Raw genomic sequence first — 21135 nt, forward strand, 5'->3', positions numbered from 1 at the left:
ATAGCACCCCAGAGAAGCTCAGCTGTTTGCCACTCTAATTCTGTCTCAAGCAGCTGAGCACTGACCCACTGCTCCACTGAACTGTCCTCGTAATGATAATTGTGTGTGTGTGTGTGTGTGTGTGTGTGTGTGTGTGTGTGTGTGTGTGTGTGTGTGTGTGTGTGTGTGTGTGTGTGTGTGTGTGTGTCGGGAGAGATTAAATTTGACTGCTGTTGTATCTTCAGAACTAACTGTGTATCTGGAAAGCAAATTTAATTCCTACAATCCCGAGCGTGTTCACTGATGATGTGTTTCTGTGTGTGGGAGGGGGAGGGGAGAGAGGGGGGGGGAATTATGAAGCAGAGACAGCAGCAGAAAGAGAAAAGATAGGTGGGAGGCAAAACAGGAAGAGGAAATCTATGGAAAAACAACAGGAAATGTGTGTATTGTCTCCCACAGGCGACGTCAGTGGAGTTACAGTGATTATATTTGAAGGCTGCTCATTTCTCGCTAAACATTTTTCTTGATGTCAACAAATCCCCTGAAACAAACCCAACAATGAACTGATTCACTGGTTCACAGGTTTTTACCGCTGTAGCCAAAGCCTGATATAAATATTTAAAAAAAACACATCAATTATCCACATTGATTTATCATAATGTCATAAACACCGTCCTGCTGCCAGAAACACTAAAAGAGGACTAAAATCAACATCTTCAACAAATGATCTGTTGTTCCTTGTTTGCTTAAAGCTACAGCTTTACGTCTGTGAACCATTTTAAAACCTCTTCAGGTTTCAATGAGCTCGAGTCCACTGACACGTCAGGGTATTGTTGGTTTTGGTCTTCTTTTTTTATTATTCAGTTTCAATTCAGTTTTATTTAAAATGTAAAATCAACACTTTACAATCACAAAACAACACACAGCAAGAAAGCAACATAACAAAAAAAAACACTTTGAAAAAAAAAATCTATGCTTTAAAAATGTGGCAACCTGAGTCTGCAGCAGCAGGATTAAGGGATGGTTCGGTTTCATCAAAAAGGAAAGTTAACCTTAAAGCTAGAGAGGGTGTCTGCCCCCTCCAAACCAAACTGGGAGCTGGTTCCACATGCAGGAGCCTGAAAGATGAAGGCTCGTCCCCCATTCTACTTTTGGAAACTCTGGGAACATAAAGACGGCCAGCTCTCTGAGAGAGAAGCTCTGTTGGGATGATATGGTTGAATAAGCTCTTTGAGATACGATGGAGTTCGGTCATGCAGAGCTTCAGCAGGAGATTTCAAAGTTTTGTTGTTGATTTTACAGGAAGCCGATGAAGAGGAGCTAAAACAGGAGAAATCTGATCTCTCTTGTTGAATCCTGTCAGCACTCTCGCCGCAGCATTTCTGATCAACTGCAGGTTTGTTAATGAGTAATTTGGACATCCTGACAACAAAGAGTTACAGTAATCTAGTCTGGAAGTAACAAATGCATGGGTCAGCTTTTCTGCATCACATGAGGCACCATGTTCCTGGTTTTATTAATATTACGTAGATTAAGGAGAGCAGTCCTGGAGACTTGCTTCACATGTGAGTTCAAGGACAAATCTTCAAATCACCAGGACTTTTTCACAGAATCTGCACACAAGCGCACGTTTAATCACACGCAAGGAGCTATAAATACTCCTACAGCTCCTGTTTGTCTTTTAATGGTTGTCTTGTCTGAGAATATAATATCGAATGTAATCTAGTTCCTCAAGAAGATCGATAACAAGGAGCAGAAAAGTGCACGCACACACACACGCACACACACACACACACACACACACACACACACACACACACACACACACACACACACACACACACACACACACACACACACACACACACACACGCACGCATGCACGCACGCACGCACACACACACACACACACACACACACACACACACGCACACACACACACACACACATGTATGCTTACATCAACTCCTCATGTGTCCTCTCTTCTCTTCAAGTGCCAAATGTCAATTAGCCGGCCTCACGTTCAGAGTACAGCACGTCTCCTCGAGGTTAAATGACGTTTCTGTCCTAATGATTTCCAATTACAACACTACGGCAAAGTCAGTAACTGTCTTCCACGTGCCTTAATTGTGATGTAATTTTCTCAAAAGTAAAAACAAAAAAACTAGAATAAGGACAAAAGATGATTTTTAATTCAAACATATGTAGATGTAATCTATAAAACAAATAAAATACCACCCAGGGCAGCACACACATGACTGCACCCCCACACACACATGCAGTGTGTGGCGCTCCATGTTTGAGTGGCTTATTGTTCTCCGGTATAGAGGACACAATATCCAAGTCTGGTAATAGAGGTTAGATTAATTGCTGACAAATCTGTATTCAGCAGTTCCCTTTCTCTCGGCCTGACAGATTTATGACAGAGATTGATGGAGAGGAGGGACGAGCTGAGGGCCGTCTCTGTTCGCTTCAGAGAAAAGAAGACAACGGCTCAGTGAGTCAAAGAGAGAGACGGGAGGAAAAAAGACAAAAAGGATTGTGTTGGTCGGATCTGAAACGTGACCAGCAGCTTTGTTGTTGGCGTATGCTCTTATATTTCATGCAACTCTAACCAGAAGAGTTCAATAAAATCAGCTTTGCAGGAAATGTTTTTCCAGGAAATATACATAATAAACATAAAAAATAAACATAACATTTTCTAAAGAAAAAAAGTGTTCGTCAGTGAGCTTTAGGGTTTGTTGCATTTAAATTACAACATAAGAAGCCGTGTGCGCCGTATTCCTGAAGTTCAAGTCTTGGAAACACCGTGGCAACGGCAACGGCAACGTGGACGGCATCTAGAAGCCACAGAGGCTAACAATTTAGCATGCTAACAGGATGGGAGGGAGGGTGAGGAGGGGGAGGGGGTGACATAAGGCAGGAAATGCAAAGACACAGCAGGAAAAGAAGATCAACGTTTTCTTCAGATGTATTATCTACGTTATGAAGACAAACTCTACATGGCTAAAATTGAAATATATTAGCTGAACATCCAATGAGAACATGAACCTCTGACCTTTCTGCAAACGTCAGCATACACGTCACAGCTCGTGAACTCGAGGCTTATAGAGAATATAGAGTTCCACAAGAGGGCGCCGTTCACATGGACGCTTCTTGTACACGCGGTGAATACGACCCCCGTTTGAACGCAGTAGCTGACACGGCCTCCAGGGACACTTCAGGGAACCGAACCTTCATTACAGCTTTCTGTACAATAACAAGACAAAATGTCTGTTGTGAAAAATCTATTCTGGTTCCATCTGCTTTGAAAATCTCCCACAGGATAATAAATGTATTGAAAACATCACTAATGCTCCCAGTGACTCATCATGTGGGTCAGTCCTGCAGATAAAAACAGTGCATTCGAGCCCCAGTCTTCAACCGTCCTTTACAAACAGCAGGAACCTTCACACGGGCACAAAGGACTTCATTGAGGGCTTCAAGTCTTGAAGTGGAGGCGTTATGGCTGAAGCTGATTGGCTCCGAGCTGACCTTGAGTTTATGAAAGAACATGTAGGGAATCCAACACAGTTCAACGGATCGGCCTGATGATCTCTGATTCAGTGCATGAGATCCTAAATGTCTCGTCCACCCTTCACCTCCCTTCACCTCCCCTCCCCTGCTCTCCCCTCCTCTCGCCTGCCCTGATGTCACAGCCAGAGGCTCCTCTCATTGGCTGAGGCCGCAGCCCGCCAGCTGCTTGTAATCAGCAGCATTTGGGGAGTCGGGATCACATGACACCCTGGAGGCACACGTGCACACGCAGATGTACAGAGCACAGTGCATCTTTAACCTCACAGCCCTTCCCCAGGCTACTCCTCTGCAGCCAGGATCACCTCCAGATGTGCTCGCTGCGTTCTCACCTACAGGCATAAAAGCTGGGGGAGGGGCGCAGCACAAGGAGGGAGAGGACGGTGTGATGGACACGGAGGTCAGGAGGAAGGTAAAACACCTCAACATCTCAGGGTGGGACTATAGTGTTTATATCTCTTTATAATGAATGAATTACTTTTTAGTACAAATAAATATTTTAATGGCAAAGGTCTGCTGGGAAGGATTGTGACTCTGCTGCCTCCTAGTGGGGACAATTAAAATACATGGAAAACAATGTAAACAAACATTTTAGTGCAGTTAATCTCAAGCCCAAAGCAACAATGCAATAACTCAAAACACAGTTGTTGTTTTTTTTATTCCATTTAAACTGTAATTATTTATGTTACATTTTTCATTGTCAAAAATTAAATTACATAAACATATAAAACATGTAGAGTTATTTTAGTAATCATTGAGTGTGGTTGAAGAGATGAGGCTTGGTTCTGTCTATGGCTCAGAGACTACAGGGGTTAAGGTTACTGCAGTACAAGAGCCCCCCCCGCCCTCTTACTGTTAACCCGTCCCCGAAACAGACAGTTTTTATATTCATCAGAGGGACGAAGCCTCGCACAGTGCACAGATTTCACTTTTTATCTACAAATAGAAATGAACTGGAAATTTAAAAAAAAAAATGGAATCAGTACAATCATCTGAAAATGAGACCCAGAAACAATCATTTCTTTTACATTTTTTTTTACAGTCAATGTGAAAAGGTCTGTTTTTAGCTGGATGTAAGGTCAACGGTAAATAAACCACAGGACAACATTAAATGGTTATGTTTCCTATGAGAGGCACACATGTACTGCACATATATATTTATACTCACATCCATCTAAAATTACGACCTCTCCAGGTCACATGTATATGCAGCCAACCCACAGTACACTGAAGGTATATTTACCATACATTCACATATACATTGATGAGTTGAAAGTCAAGCTTAAGACACATAATGCTCATTAAAACGGCTAATAATTCAATTATTTTTGTTACAGCACATTTACAGTCTTTAAACACAGTGATTTTATCATTGAATCTCAATTCACACCATTATTTACTCACTCGTGTGATTTCGAATACATATTTACACAATGAATAATATCTTAGTCATGCCATTTGTTAATTTAGTCAAGGGTTCTCAGATGCACAAACACATTCAAAGTCTGACAGAATAAATAAATCACATCACTTGTGCACTTTAAACAGAAGACTATGGAGGACGAACCCATGAAAATGGTTGTGAAATAATTCATTAATTGTAATTTAACTAGATGTTATTGTTGTACATTTTAATTTTTCAATGCATGAAATATTTTAATTAATTAAATTATATTATTTCATTCCCACTAACGTATGATTGGTAGCTTTTGGTGGCTCTTGTTAGCAAACGTCATATTTTTGTGATCTATTTTGTAATCCATTTATTTTTGTAAACTAAACTTTCATATTCTCACTTTAAGATGTCGATGTGTAATTTAAATATCTTCAATCAGAGTCCAACTGAGGACTTTTCAGCAGTTTTCTCCTTTTAAATGCAAATATTTCCCCTGAAATCACATTAAAAATAAAGTGTTGATTAGTATTTTTAGTGGTTTAATTAAAAATCAACTCATTATTGTTTTATGATCCCTCCACAGGGATGAAAGGATGTGACAGCTGCAGTTTATTAGACAAACTCCGATGTTTCACAGCGGACAGCTTCGCTCTGCATTTAATAAGTCGTGACTGATTTTCATTCATTCGTCGAAGCATTCGTTGCAAGCTGCAGTCTTCTCCCAGCTAATCTCTCTTATTACAGTATGTACAGGAAATTAGGAGAACATTTTATATCTAAAAATAAAGAATACATTTTTGTAAAATAATTGAATTGCTTAATAGAGCTGTGGAAAATAAAATATATCACAACTCGTTTATCTACAGAAAAGTGCAACTACAAATAAAATATTGTTTTAAAGATCATTCCTTCGAACCGTCATCTTTCTGATCCCGTTTTGCTTGGAGGCGACACTCAGAAAAGTGAGTATAAATAAATATATATATATATATATATATATAAGTATAATAAATAAAATTCAACCACCAGATGTGACTCTAAATAAGAAAACAACGGGGGGAGAACATCTCAGCAGAACCTTGTTTATCCCGACGGAGACGGGAATCAGCACGATGAATGTCAAAACAACTTCTGTGAAGTTTAATTGTTGCAATTTTGTTTTTGGCACATGTAATAAAAATGGCTTTAAATTCCACCTGAAGATGAATCAACAAGGTCGTACTGATCAATAAAAAGCTGTGGAACGGGCAAGTTTGGTTGGATTGTGGGTAAATTATTGCTTAAAAGAAAATCCTGATTCCCCCCCAAAACACACACACACACACACACACACACACACACACACACACACACACACACACACACACACACACACACACACACACACACACACACACACACACACACACACACACACACTCACTCACTCACTCTCTCTCTCTCTCTCTCTCTCTCTCTCTTGCATTCAAACACACATAATTTGTCCACTCAGGTTTTTCCTGACCTGACGTCGTCCAAAGTGTCTCGCAGGAGCGTTCGTGATCTCGTCTGAGGTAAAGAAATTAAGAAACCGTACGAAACAGGCGACAAACATTTGACAGAACAAACCTCCGTCCGACACAATTCAAAGACGAACATCCATAAAGGGAAAAAGATTACACCTCAAAAAGCAGGTTATTGATGCCACTGAAGTGGGTCTTCTAACACTCACAGTTTTACATCGTCACACAGAAACGGACACACTGAGTTTTATGTCCTCTGAAAGAGAGAAAAAAGTGTTACTGAAGCTGCGATGTCATTTTAAAAACCTACAAAATAATCATCACAATTTAAAAAAGAAGGAATGCACTCATGGCACATTGAATAAAAAGAGACTGAAGGAGCGATGACGGATGAATAAAAATAACCTGGTTGGTTTTTAAAGGAGCGTTTAGACGCCGTTACGTCGCCCAGCTGAGTGAACAGTAGACAGGTGATGAAGGAGGAGAGAAGAAGCTGTGGTTGTGTGTTTGCCTTTCTATCTTTGTGAGGACCACATGGCTTTAAAGCTGCGTTAATCAATATCTTATTAACAGTTGATTATACTTGTATAAGGGGTGAAGTGCAGTTAAGTTCTCCTAAAATCTGCAGCTGATTTCACCTCCTGGTTTTTAGGTGCTATTTAAAGACGAGTTAAAGCTGCACACCTCAGAGGTGAGAAGAAACCATCCCGGCTTTTTTGGCGGATACTGAATCAGTGCTTCTGAATCGTGAGGCGATTTGATCCAAATCAGTTTAACATGAATGTCCAGTTTCCAGCTGTCAGACAGAAAAAACACCTTTTGCATCGGCTGCCAGGAGATCGTCAGAGCGTCCTTGTGCACTTGTTTTATTGCGGAGCAGCTCCAGGATTTTGTCTCCAGATTAAATTTGCCGAGTCGTGTGTCACTGCTCTCCAGAAAATAAATTTAAAGTGAGGTGTTTGATGGTATCGGATCCTCACAGATGAATACGGTTTCATCTTCAATATCATCTTTTATCTCCAGGCCTGTTTCCCTGTCTGGTTTAGGAGCTGGAGGCAGAGGTGTTCAGATGGTTTGAGAGGCTGATGCTGTTCTGGTGATGACGTTATATGTTTGCATTGGTTTTCATTTCCGAGCTTTGGTTCGGGGGAAATAAGATTTGAAATGCGGAATCTGTTTACAAACCTCGTAAAGACAGAAGCAGAAGTGTGTGAGTGTGCTGCACTTGTGTCTTTGCGTGTGGACGGTGCTATGCATTATGGGTAGCTGGTACAAACTGTTGAGACTTAATTTTCTCGAAGTTGCGGATGTTTTAAAAGCATCCTGTGAGCCGCGGTCGGGTGATGCAGCTCAGTCTGTCAGGAGTGCAGACGTCCTTTACTCATCGATGAATGCCATCTCTTCAGTCCTGAAACAGAGTTATGAGAGAACGAGTTTTGAATGACAAGTTCAAGCGCAAAACACCTGAAGAAGGAGGTGACCAGCGGGGATATTTCCAGAAGACAAAGCGTGAAGCCAAAAAGAGGGTACGGTCTTGCCTTTTTAGCAGCCACAGGACGAGCGTCCTTCTGATTGGAGTTGAGGGATTTCCACATGGTGGTTTTAGACATTTCATCGGATATATTAATATCAGAGGGGTCAGACCTGAGGAGCACGGAGAGTAAACAGGAGGGGAGGAGCAGAAAGCAGACAGAGGATGAGGAGGGGCTCAGGGAGGCGTCGAAGAGTGTCGCTATTCACGGGGGACACTTAGAAACAGAGCACCACACACCCATATACTAAAAGACGGCCATACAAGAGGGAGAGTGACACATTGAACTGATGGTCTTACCGATCAGCTGCTGTCCCTCCCGTCCATGTAAGTCTGAGTGTGTGTTCTCACCTTGGATCGTGTGCTTTCAGAGTGGCATCGGGCTTGCTGCTCTCCATGGGAATCTGAACTGTCGTCGTGTCTTCTGTTTTTGCAATGAGCATTACCTCCGATTCCTACCAGAAACGAACATGCCATAAAAATATCACCTCAATATCTGCATGTTTTCTGAATCTCAAAGATGAACTGTGCATTTAAAGATTTACACTACCTCTTCTATATTTTTGGAAGCGTCGTCAAGATTTTTCTTCTTCCACTCAGGCATCAAGTCATCGAGGTAGCTCAGCTCTCGCTTGGAGAAGCACAAGTCCAGCACCTTACGGATGAAAACCAGAGCCAGAACCTGCGGGCACAGGAAATAAAAAAAACAAAGACAGATTTAAACGGAAGAACACGAGGAGACGAGCGAAGACAGCGGACGCAGGCGGCGGTCAGCTCACCATCATGGGGAAGACGATAGCAGCCGGTGAATGCTTGATCACCCAGAGCAGCACCAGGCAGGTGAGCTGGGTGACGGTGAACAGGTGCACCTTCCTCAGGGGGACGTGGCGCAGATAGATGAAGTCCGGCTGGTGCTTCGCTGGCATGCCGAACAGCTTCAGACGGTCGAAGAACTGCGGCGCAGACGCAGGTGGTGGAGAGCGAATTCAATGCGGAGCGGAGCCGAGGAACAGATGGCAAAATAATAGCAGTGATTATGACGGACAAATTCTGTTGCATAGTTCAGACAATTAACTGCCAGGCCTTCATGAAATGCAACAGCATTAATTAGATCAGGAGAGGGCGTAAACACGAGTACTTGAAATGTGAAAACATTTTGAAGTTCCAACCGAAATATATACATGTGCTGCAAATATCAAACATGTGAAACACTTATATTCACCGATGTGAAACTCGTGTATTGCTATGTGGAGTCCATGAAGTTACATGTGATAACCATCAAAGTGCAACAGAGGAAGATAAATATGTGACAGAGTTGTTCATTTCAAACTTTCAATGCAAATGTTTTGACAAAACTGTCTGAATTTTTTTTTTTATCAAAAGCCCCAAAAATCAAATTAAGTGGGCAAATAATTCTGGCACTTTGCCTTTGTCAAGTTTCTGTCTTCTCTCAATTGAACTTACAGAACATAATACAGAAAAAGATTCTCGTGGTAATATTTAGAAATTGTTCTCTTTTTGTGTGTGTGTGTGTGTTTTTTTATTTATATAAATGATATATTATATATTATTTATAGTTATTACGTTTACAGTGAAGTTTACTGTTTCAGTGCACTGATGTCAATTTTGACGATAAATGTTATTTTTGAACATTAAAATATCCTGCCTCCATTATATATTTAGTCTTATTTATTTTTGGCTTATTTTAATTTTGAATTAGTTTTACCTCCTGATATTTGTATATATCGCCCCCCCCCCCAAAAAAAAAATCCAGTTCAATTAGAGCTCTCCTGTAAATTATCTTTGCTGCGTAAGACTTTGTTCCTGAGTCATATTTAAAGTCATTACCTGGATGCCTTTTAAAGAAGAGGCTCCCATGTAGAGGAAAACACCGTACAACACAGGCATAGGAATAAACTGCAAGAAAAAGAAAATATCATTCAACTTTTAATATCAGCAAACTTTGATTATTTTTGAGACCTTTTTCAGAACAGACATTTTGACTTGTCAGAGAAGGGAGGTTGTAGATTTAACTGAAGACTTTTACACCTGTGGTGACTCCTCAAAATGTCTGCTGTGAGAAAAGTCTATTATTACTTTTTCATGCTTTCATCCTCCTGACTTAAACGTCTCAGCCAGAAGGGGGCAGCATTGCACAGCTTGTGTGACTGACCTGCAGGGCTCCAGTCATGAATACAGAGCAGCCCATGAGCAGGAAGATGAGCAGGCCCGTGAGCCTCTGCTCTCGGATGCCCAGGAAGCGAGGCTGCTCTCCGGGAGCCGAGCTCTCCGACTCCAGCTTCAGACTGTTCACATGAGAGATGGACAGCACTGTGGCGGCCACGAACCAGGGCAAGCCCATGATGGAGCACACCGCCAGCATGACCCCCACCATCAGCAGGTCCAGGTGGTACCCACAGCCCTTCTGTATGATTAAGAGACATTCAGATACACGTTTGAAAACCTGACAGTAAAATACGGTTTGAATTTTCAGGTGTTTTCTTTTCTCACCAGTAGTTTGTGCTCTTTGCGGTTGATGATAACCGCGGTTATCTGTTGGTCCATGAAGATGAGGATGGTGCAGAGAAGAGCAGGGATAGCGGCAGCCAGGATCGTCCACCACGGGTTGCGTCCTATTGGATTGATCAACCAACCACGATCATCTCTGGTGGGCTGGAGGAACAATTAGTAGACGTATAACGCCGTAACGATACAGGTGAGGTTGTATACGTTGTATAATTCCTTCATACCTGGAACTTGCTCGGCACCTTCAGCTTCTGAGAGGGAACTCCGATGGCAAAGTCGAGCAGGACCATGAGAACGATGGTGATAAACACGGCAAAGTCGCTGATCATGGAGCGCACCTGCACACGAGAGATAACAGCACCAGAGACGAGGGGTTTCTAATGCAGCAGGTTTCTGTCCTAATAATTCAATTCAACAACATTATACAGAGAAACCCAACAATTCACCAATTTCCACGTAAGCTAGAAGGAAAACCCTTTAAGTTAGAAAAACCTCCCGACAGTGAAAAGGAAAAGCTCATTTTTAACAGGAACAAACCTCCGACAGAAGGAAGGAAAAACTCCCTTTTAACAGGAACAACCCTCCGACAGAAGGAAGGAAAAACTCCCTTTTAACAGGAACAACCCTCCGACAGAAGGAAGGAAAAACTCCCTTTTAACAGGAACAAACCTCCGACAGAAGGAAGGAAAAACTCCCTTTTAACAGGAACAAACCTCCCGACAGTGAAAAGGAAAAACTCATTTTTAACAGGAACAACCCTCCGACAGAAGGAAGGAAAAACTCCCTTTTAACAGGAACAACCCTCCGACAGAAGGAAGGAAAAACTCCCTTTTAACAGGAACAAACCTCCGACAGAACCGGGCTCAGAAGTGGGCCGCCATCTGCCTCGAGTGGAGAGTATAATAATAATCTATCCTGGAGTGGGCTGTTTAACTGGTTGATTACCTTGGTGGGGAAATAACGACTCGTCTTGAATTGTTTGAGGAAGGCAGACATGAAGAACGTGGAGAAGAACAAGATAGAGGACCAGAAGAGAACATCTGGCGTGTAGGGTCCGTGGTGGCCGCATGCCGTCCCGACAAAGTGGCCCTGCAGACTCATACACTCCTGGAAGAGATTAACCGAGGATATATTAGGACAAAATCACCTCTAACGACTCCGGTAAAAATAGACTAGAAGACTTTATCTCAAGTATCAAAGCAGAAAAAAGATGAAAAAAAAAATAGGAAAAACACTTTGTACAGCTGGAACAGGACGGGCCGGTGGCGAGCTCGGTTACACACACAGAAGCGAAAGGTTAATTGATCGCCTGTCCTTGTCAGTGTTTGCAAAGATCCTGAGAGAGGTCAGCAGCTCGGGGGAAGGTGAGGGGGTTAGTTGAATGTTAACAAAAGTAAACAGGCCTGAGCGCACGCGGCGTGTGCTATCATGTGAAAGTTATACCAACATTAGGCGTCATTAGGAGTGTGTGAGTGTGTTGTTAGGTTACCTTGACAGTCAGGTTGGTCCACGGCACATCAGAGGCTGTGATGTTTCTCCTGCTCCACAGCTCCAAGGTTTTATTACTGGGGTTGTCGGGCTCGGCACACCTACAGCTGCAGAGACACACAGGAAGATCAGTGACTCCAAAACAATGCTTTTATCAGTTAAAATCAGCCAAACATAACAGGAACAGCCTGCAAGCATCCGATCTCTACTGAATGCTTTCGCAATGAAACAATAAAAACTAGCAGAGTAAACACGGTGTTCCTCACTATGCCAGTGTGAGTTTGTCCAGATCGCTGTTCGTGTTGAAGGGGTAGAGTTCTCCCAGATGGAAGAGTTTCTCCAGGGCCTCATAGATGAAGATGAGGCAGATGAGGGCAGCGAAGGCCTCCTCCGTGAAGCGGGTGATGTAGCACACCAGAGAGCTGGCGTCTGTGGCCACCAATATAAAGCAGAGCAGGGCGGTCCACAAGCCGATGCACGTCCGCAGCGAAAGGTAGGACAGGCCGTAGTCCCTGAAACGGAAGACGGAGAGAATCTCAGGATGGTGAAGGTAAAAATGTCCCGTAGAAGTTGTTGAAAAGCTGCACGTACCGGCAGAATTTGAAGAGGATTTTCTCAAAAACCAGCACAGGACCGGTGCTGCCCAGAATGGTGAGAGGCTGACCGGCAAACAGAGAGTAAGCTACTCCAGTCATGGACGCGCCAAGCAAGGACTCGATGGCACTCTAGAAATGCAGAGAGCATTCAGTTACACACCGAAGGGCATCATCAAAACATTTTGCAGCCAGTGTCCTGGAGTGTGTTCGTGCTCTCACAATGCGACCTTCCGTCGCCTCGCCCAGCAGCCCTCCGAAGGTGATGACCGGAGACATGCAGGCGCAGTAGAGGAAGAGGAAGGAGGCCACGCACTGCAGACTCAGGCCGTCCTTAAAGTCACTCAGATAGAACGGAGCTTTCCTCTTGATGTCCAGTATCAGACCACCGAACAGCCTGACCAGGACACACCAGGAAAGAATGCACTCTTACATGTTAGTACTCTTACTTGTGTAGTACTTGAATTTGAAAAAAGAAAAGAAAAGGAAAAGCACCAGAACTGCCCTCAATCTCATGTTGGTTTGTGTATCCAATATCAGCATTATTTTATTCTGCAATTCTACAGTAAATAAAAGGTACTCAGATGTAGAGATGCTGCTCACAACATACATTTATAAACTGTATTACAATCTTGTGCTGCTTTCTTATTGTCAAAAGTGATCACATATCATTACAATTTTTGAGAAAATCTGCTGTAAAATCAAGAATTTTTGATCTTTTTGATCTCTTGTGCATCAAAGAAGCATGGACTATTGGTTTAGAAAGATCGCTTTTACTCTTCAAAAAATGAAGTGAAGACTGTTTTGGTGCGTGACTCCCTTCGGGCTGTCACACTCGACCATGCCTGTTGTCACTTGCTTGTCCCATCTCAGCTCCTCACCAGTCCAAATTTAGATTTTGTGGCCACGGCAACTGACAACATGTTGAAGAGTGTGAACTCAGCCCGGAGGCTGCGACGCATCCCTGCAGAGACCTGACCGGCGCGACGTGTCTCTACACAGGCTGTCTTTGTGGTTGTATATTCTGGGGGAACATACGTCTTGCTTTTTGGGATATAAATTTGACTTTTATGTTCCCCACATTGCTGAAGCAACAAGACTGCGCCTACCTTCCCGTCCTCTGCAGCTCTGGCCCGTGATGTTCGGCATGCAGCTCTTCCTCTACCGGGCAGACTGTGCCGTTCGGGACTCCTGGCATCTTCCTCTTCTCCTGCAGACACCCAAGAACAGACAAAAATGTAAAAAAAAGTTTAACGCTGTTGCTTTAATTGCAAGAAATACATCAATTATGTGATATTAGCATTGTACCTGAGAGGGGACGTTCTTCGGGGGCTCGATGCGGATGGACGGGTCCCACTCTCCCGGCGGCAGGACGGTCACCTGGTCCAGGAACTCGTCTATCCCCGCTAGCAGGTCACTTCTGTCCTTCGCCTTGTACGCTACATCGTGGAAGATCTTGTCCGGAGAGAAGAGAAGGACAAGGAGGAAACTTAGTTGTCTGCTGAGATATATTTATTTCTTCTGAAGCCTGATTTTAATTGACGGAGCTCCAACCTCGTCCGTCATGATGGTCGCCATGGAGCGTCCTATCTCGTGGTACTGCTGAGCCTTTCCGTCCGAGCCCAGGAGAATGAAGAGGAACCTGAGAATTGTCAGCAGAGGAATTATGGTATATAAATCTCTTCTGGTTTATTGAGTTGACAGAATTGGATTTTATGACTAACAGAATTGTAGTCTGCATGTAGCGGTGGCGGGCCGTGTACCTGGTGGGGATGGGGACCTCGGTGAGTCCGGTGAGCAGCACGGCGGGGGAGAGGCGGACGAAGGCCACGATGGGCCTCTCCAGGAAGTCCAGCTCTCCCACCAGCACGTTGGACGCCTCCGCACCCTCCGGGATCTTTTTCATGAAGTGCATGTCCACCTGTTGGGACAAAACCGAAAAGTTATTATCAGCTAACATTAAAGAAATATAACTTTTTGTGGTGGCTGTTTGTGCCAGACATATACCTGCATCCTGTAGCAGAATCCTCTAAATCCTCTGTTTGCAGCTGAGGTTTACAGTCTGGCAGTCAAAGTGCTTTGTATAATTTAGTTCCCACTGTTGTTTACTGGAGGACACTGTGTGACCTACTCGTTAATATTAATGTTTACACAAACCAAACATCGATTATTGACCTTAGCAGAGGTCGACACTACCCGCGCAGAGCCGACAGCCTTTTACAACCAAAATAGATCTGCTGCAGTCAGACGTGTTAACAAATGAGTTATTTGGCATTTACAGCAGCCATCCGTATTCTTGAGAGGAAAAATAAAAACACAAGTTTGACAGCTTGCTCGTCTACCTTACTGAGGTCCACATGAGTGCTGTCCTGTCCGGCGCTGTTCTTGGCTGCATCGGCGGGCGGAGGAGGGTGAGGAGATGTGGCCGACCCTGCTGGACGGACGGTAAGGTGATGGTGCGTATGTGTGATTCAGGCAGAACAAGAGTGAATCAGAGACAGAGCATGTGGTATTTATTGTGTTGCCAAATGTAAAGGGCTAAAAAAATAAAATAAAATCTAGAAAAGCAGCAATTTTCGGGACATTTGCTCAGAAACGTCCAAATCATTTGGTCACATTGGTTCTGAAATTGTTCGACAGCTAATCTGTTTGTGTATTAATCCATGTCAGGGATCTCCAGCCTTTTTTCTTCTGAGAACTACTTTGACAAAATAAAAGTGTTCGAGAACTCCTCGTGCTGAGCAACATTTATTCACATAGCTGAGCTCCACCAAAGCCAGCTGAATCAGCTTCTTTTATGTGAACAATAACAAACTGATAGTTAACACACACATACTGAAGTAGTAGGACTGATTCTAGTTTTGGGGCTTTTAGTTTCTTACAGTCTATTTTTTGTAGTTAAATTCAAATTGAAAAATCGCATCTAAAATTTCATCACAGATGAAAAAAAACCAAAAAACTGATTGTGCAACATCGAAGACAAAACTTAAAGTCAAGATATTGCCTTTCAACAAAACATGATCTGCGTGAACTCCTTTGATGCTCTCAACAAGATCTAAGGTGTGTTGGTGTGATAGAAAGTGTGAAACCCACCTGTGAGATGAGGCTCCGACTGTTTGCGTGTTCCCTCTGCGATGGAGCGTACGATGGGCATCAGGTTCTTCTTCTTCTCGTTTTGGTGGTGGTGTCTCTTCAGCAGAGCCTCGCGCACCCTCACCCGGACGCTGTCGTCCAGCTCGTGGGACGCCTCCTGGTGGTCCAGCACCATGTCTGCAAGGCAGGGATAAAACTCATAATCACATCAGTGGTATCCGACAGCTTTTATCTGCACGATATATACATGCATTTACACTCCAGAGCTTTCATCCATTTGTAATCAATTAGGTCCATGAAAAAAAAAACTAATTAAAAACGACTTTCAACAACATGACCTTCCTTGATCTGAGAAAATACTTGTTTTTGCTGCAACTGCTGATTTTAAATGAATATGCAACAGTCTGCTCAGACATCTGTTGATGGCACGGGTCTGAACAGAAGGTGTATGTTGGAAGCTTCAGGTCAATATGTGCTCAACATATCTGGTCATGAGGGACCGCAGAATAATCAGCATCCCTCCGTCGCTCTCAGCACTCTCCTCCTTTTGCCCCGTTTCTGATCCAGATCCAGCGCTGACTCAGCAAGTCGGCGCTGAATCTTCCTTCCTGTCCTCCTTCCTCAACTGTCAGTCAGCGAGACACACATGTACTGTATGTGCACACACATGCACACACACTGGCCAGCATGTCTTCACTTTCCCAAAATCTCCCCATTCTCACGGTGTAAAATTTAAACTGCCCTTCATTAAGATAGTTCTGCACACTCACACACTGCAGTGCCTGGATTTATTCTGAGCACACTTTAAGGCCAGCGCTAATGTACTGACCTCAGCAGCAGTATAATCAGCCATGTTAATAAGGACAGTGACAAGAGAACGACACAATGGAGCCAGAAAAACTGACAAACGGTTCATCTAATATTTCCTCCGCTCACGTTCAAGAGGTTTGAAAGGACTCCAGTTTCATCGAATTCGAGACCATAGCAACAGCACAGCTCTTCCACCGGCGTATCGTCTGACAGCCTGACAGCCAGCATAACAATGGCATACATGTAATACTATCTATTATGTACAAAATACTGGTGTTTGTAGCCTCCTTTATGTGAAACCCTCTGCTTTGTTTTTCCAACATGCTGTCCTAATATTACTGTAATCAACAGCGAGTCATAACCAGAACAAACTTCCAATATCTGACTTCCTGTTTCCATCAGAGGTGCAGAATTCAATTCATTGACTGGATATAAAAGTGTTCGTAGCTTCCAGGTCTGAAAAATGAGGCCAATACAGAAGTGCCTTAAGCTGCAATACCACCGAGTGCCACTAGAGGTCGGCTCCAAAAAGCCTCCGGCTCCATAGACTCCCATTCAACTGCATAGATTTTTCCCACAAGTTATCTCGGTGTTGTTAGCTAAAGTCGCTCCGTCTTCTTATTTTTCTGGAGGTCCATCTGAAAATAATCCTGTCATTCATTTAAAAAAAAAAGGTGTGTTTTGGGGGGGCGTGTCTGTTTGATTGACAGGCCTGTGGTGCAGTCAGGTTACAGCTATCGGTGGGCGGGACGTAGTATCGTCTGGTTTCCAATCAGATCAATCAGATCCACCGCTAGCTCCTCCCCCAGCTCGTCCAAATATGGTCACTTCCTGCTCCAAACCGCTCCGAACTAGCAAGATAGCAACGGACAGAATCCGAACTGAAGGCTTCATAACGTTCACAAACCAACGAGCGACGTCACTGATGGTTGCCGCTTGATTTAATCACATTACTTGAAGCTTTATGACAATGAATTCTAATAAATTGATTTCATGAAATGTTTGAAAAGCAAAAGAGTCAGCAGTGAGAATGACCTTTAACCCAATAGCCTCGGATAAAGAACCTTTTTTTATGGTTTGGTTCTGACTGTGGCTTCATTGAAAACCATTGCTATCGGTTGTAACACATCAATTTCATTTCAATATCTATAAACTGGTTTGTATCATTTTACCTTCTTGATTCAAGTATTCTCTTACATGACAGGTCCATTACAAATACTATCTTATACAGCTCAATAATACGTTTGCCACCTGTTAAAAAATAAATAAGTAAATAAGTCTTTAAAAAGAAAAAGGTTTTGTGTTCGTCCTTCATGATGATGACTGTTTGAAGTGCAGGTGCTGCTGGCAGGAGTCACATGGAGGAGAGACGAGCAGTGGAGAGGTGGAGAGGAGGAAGGACTGCAGGCAGCGAGGTTGTTCAGGCTGTAAACCTGTCAGAGTCTGACCGTGAGGACGCCGGCGTGACGCAGCGCTTTCAACCTCATGGTCATTCGCATGTATGTGGGAACACGTGTGTGTGTGTGTGTGTGTGTGTGTGTGTGTGTGTGTGTGTGTGTGTGTGTGTGTGTGTGTGTGTGTGTGTGTGTGTGTCAGAGTGATGGACAGGAAAATTCTAATTCTTTGAATTAGTTTACTGATAAAAATGCAGACAGTAAGGAGAGCTGAACCAATTATTAGTTACAGTATATGTGTGTTTATAAATCATTTATATGTCTGTGACTGAGGCCATTCTCTCACTCATGGATGCACATGGACAGTCCTCATCCAATCGTGTGCATGCACGCAAATTACAGGTGCACAGTTAACTGCAAATATGCACGCGTATAAATTTGGACTATCTTTTTCTTACTGTGTATTTTATGCAATCACAGTCAACACTTTCTGGTTCGGCTGCTATCATCCAATAAAACAGAAGCACCCCGCTGCATCTGTTCAGCCTCATCACGCAGCGCAGCCTTCAGTAGAAAGAACAGTGTGCTGAGAGAGCTGCATGACAGCGGACTGGTGATGTGCTCGTTACACAATGTTAACGTCACAAGAAATGATTTCAAAGTATATTTTCACTTTTCTACGACTGACAGCTTAAATGTCTGATTCTCCTCTCAGCTCCGGACTGTCTGTGCGGTTCCTCTCTGAGCAGGATGAATTGATTTGAAATCCAGGGGGGCATTTTAGCTGAGATACGGAGTCTGCTTCATAACAATGAATGTGATATTAATTCAAGGAGAGGAGCAGGAAGTGATTGTTAAGGACAGGGGAGAGGAAGACAGGGAAATAAATGGTGGATTTATTTATCCATTTATAGAAGAGACACCAGTCACTTGCACCAACGATGAGAACTGATGTCGTCCAGCGCCCTTATAAAAGACAGTTGTCTTTTTCATTGTGGTACTGAGACATTAATACACGTCTGTTGGAAAACGTCTCACCTGCGATCTCCTCGATGCAGTCGGCGTGCATGTCGAGTAACACGCTGCCGTTGATGATGCAGCTGCGCAGCTCAAACAAGCTGTGGAGGGAGAGCGTAGCGACGTAAGGCTTGCTCCACCTCTCCCCCCCGTCCTCCACGTCCTCCTCGAACTTCAGCCACCTGCAGGGCGAAGACAGACGAGAGAGATCAGGGCCTCATTCAGACTTTTGGACTCAAGTATAAAGACTACTCACCAAATTTCAAAGGATATATTAACAGTCTCTGAAGTCACAATTAGAAGCCGATTTACTAAAGTACAGAGGCACCTTATAAATAACTAAAGATATCAGTAGGCATGATAAATAAAGCAATACGTGTACTGAAGGAAAAGGTAGTGTTAGCTTTGTATTTGTATTTCCTCTGAAAAATTCATTTGAGATGTTTCACTAGTTTCTCTTCTTTGCATTCATAGGCGGTGACTGCAACAAGAATAAAAGCCTCATCTTCTTTGTCCACTTGTTACAAAAATTTTGCCTTTTTTCTTTGTTTTCAATCATTTAATTCACATTAATTACTTCCTATTTACATGTTTATAAATATTTTAGATTGTCGTCTCACTTGTTAAAGGACTGAAGAGCATGTGAGAACTGAAACAGGTTCTGCTTGCTTTGATTCTTCCTCATACTCCCATTAAAAGACTCTTTTCTAATGTAGGAAAACACAAACCAATTAGGAAAACACGTTCCTCACCAGTTTATAAAAACATGCCGAAAACTTTATGAACTCCAACCAAGTGAAAAACAACCAATTATATGATTGTGCCGCAAAAACAAGCAGGGAAAACTTGTTCCGATGTTCATGTGACTTTTGTTTCATAAAAGGTCTTACATTTTTTTTTATATCTATCCTGTAATTCTCATTAAAAGTATTCAGGGTTTCAAAAATAAAACAAAATGATTGAAGAATAATAAATCACTCAAAAAGAGAAAAGAATCACCAGTTCAGTAGAATTACCTGCAGCATAAATCCTTGTCTGTGATTTGTTTTTCTGCATGTGATCACTCATGTGATGGCTTGAAAACTGAAATGTTTGTCCGTGAAGGTGTTTGTGAAGTAAATATGAGGCAGCGGAGCTTTTTTTTTTACTTCTAAGTTTCCCTGTTTGGTAAATCCAGATCGGCTCAGTGCAGAAACTGGGGAGCATTAAACCTTAAAGAGAAAGCTGTTTTCCAAATCCGCACTTACATCAGTTTTATGGCTTCCATCGTTTCCTCTGAGGAAACAGAGATGTCACATCAGCCTTTTTAAAGTGACATTCGTCACTTACAGCAGCATGAATGAAATCGTTGCTGTGTTTACGTGATTTCTCCCTTTGGAGCTTTTTGGCCTCGAGCAGGAAAATGATCCACTAAGCTTTAACTGTAACTACTACTCGTACACGTCTCCTCTTCATAACGGTGCAGAGCTGCAGAGCTGCCGGGAGCTTTACTACCAACAGCTCCCGGAGGAAACCCTGACCTGGCTGTTTCCTTCCACTCGGCATCCTTCCCTTCCTTCACGCAGATCTCGTCCAGCTCGGTGAACAGCTCGTGGGACACGTGCTCGGCGTCCTCCTCGGTGCCCAGGATGAACTGGACCCGCTGGGACGGCGTGTCTGACGGAGAGAGAGAGAGAGAGAGAGGACGTGAGGACGTGAGGAGAGGACATGACTCTGATTCTCAAAATGCACACGCGGCACTTCTCACTTTAATATTCCAGTTCACAGAAATCTTTACACACATGCAACACGCTGACTACTTGCTGCGCTTTGTTGGCTAATTAGCAGCCTTGTCAATTTTGACCCTGCAGTGCTGGATGTGTGTGTGCAGCGCCCGCAGTATTGATAAGCTATTTTGCCTCCTCTGTGGTGGTGGATGGGTGGGGGTGGGTGGGGGTTTGCATGTCTTTGTATCTCTCACTGATGAATGGCTGCATGAGCTTCAAACAACAAAAGTAAAATGAAAGAGGAGGTTGTGTGCATGCGTGTGTGTGTGTGTGTGTGTGTGTGTGCGTGTGTGTGTGTGTGTGTGTGTGCGTGTGTGTGTGCTACCATGACTGGAGGCGGTCGTCTCCGTTTCCTCGCTCTGTTGCGTCGCGAGGCTTCCCGCCCGCCGGTCTCTCTTGCGGTGGCGGGAGCCGTGGGTCTTGTGGTGACGATGGCTCTGCCGGGGCATCCGAACCCCCACGAACAG

The 21135-nt window shown here is 43.4% G+C and overlaps 1 protein-coding gene across 3 annotated transcripts in view; it reads right to left on the bottom strand.

Annotated features, from left to right (window-relative positions):
- Window positions 1-6311: 6311 nt before the first annotated feature.
- The window catches only part of slc4a8 (solute carrier family 4 member 8), a 29071-nt gene continuing 14247 nt past the window's right edge, over window positions 6312-21135 (bottom strand). For 2 of the 3 annotated variants that reach the window (XM_069708604.1, XM_069708621.1), the window contains exons 3-25: window positions 20994-21135; window positions 20423-20558; window positions 18924-19084; window positions 15682-15858; window positions 14931-15022; window positions 14352-14509; window positions 14143-14230; window positions 13897-14043; window positions 13698-13798; window positions 12811-12985; window positions 12587-12720; window positions 12262-12507; window positions 11997-12102; window positions 11453-11614; window positions 10732-10845; window positions 10493-10654; window positions 10155-10406; window positions 9830-9898; window positions 8761-8934; window positions 8532-8663; window positions 8333-8436; window positions 7989-8094; window positions 6312-7858 (exon numbers count right to left, since the gene is read on the bottom strand). The exon at window positions 20994-21135 is cut by the window's right edge and continues 11 nt beyond it. In XM_069708604.1, coding sequence (XP_069564705.1) covers window positions 7853-7858; window positions 7989-8094; window positions 8333-8436; window positions 8532-8663; window positions 8761-8934; window positions 9830-9898; window positions 10155-10406; window positions 10493-10654; window positions 10732-10845; window positions 11453-11614; window positions 11997-12102; window positions 12262-12507; window positions 12587-12720; window positions 12811-12985; window positions 13698-13798; window positions 13897-14043; window positions 14143-14230; window positions 14352-14509; window positions 14931-15022; window positions 15682-15858; window positions 18924-19084; window positions 20423-20558; window positions 20994-21135 — 3144 coding nt within the window. In that variant the 3' untranslated portion in view covers window positions 6312-7852. The remainder of the gene's footprint in view (window positions 7859-7988; window positions 8095-8332; window positions 8437-8531; window positions 8664-8760; window positions 8935-9829; window positions 9899-10154; window positions 10407-10492; window positions 10655-10731; window positions 10846-11452; window positions 11615-11996; window positions 12103-12261; window positions 12508-12586; window positions 12721-12810; window positions 12986-13697; window positions 13799-13896; window positions 14044-14142; window positions 14231-14351; window positions 14510-14930; window positions 15023-15681; window positions 15859-18923; window positions 19085-20422; window positions 20559-20993) is intronic. The other variant, XM_069708613.1, reaches the window with a different exon arrangement.

The sequence above is a fragment of the Brachyistius frenatus genome, unplaced genomic scaffold (genome assembly GCF_029030835.1).
Source record: "Brachyistius frenatus isolate BFR_SWC_R1_liver_20210118 unplaced genomic scaffold, ASM2903083v1 Contig_4, whole genome shotgun sequence".
NCBI classification, from domain to species: domain Eukaryota; kingdom Metazoa; phylum Chordata; class Actinopteri; family Embiotocidae; genus Brachyistius; species Brachyistius frenatus.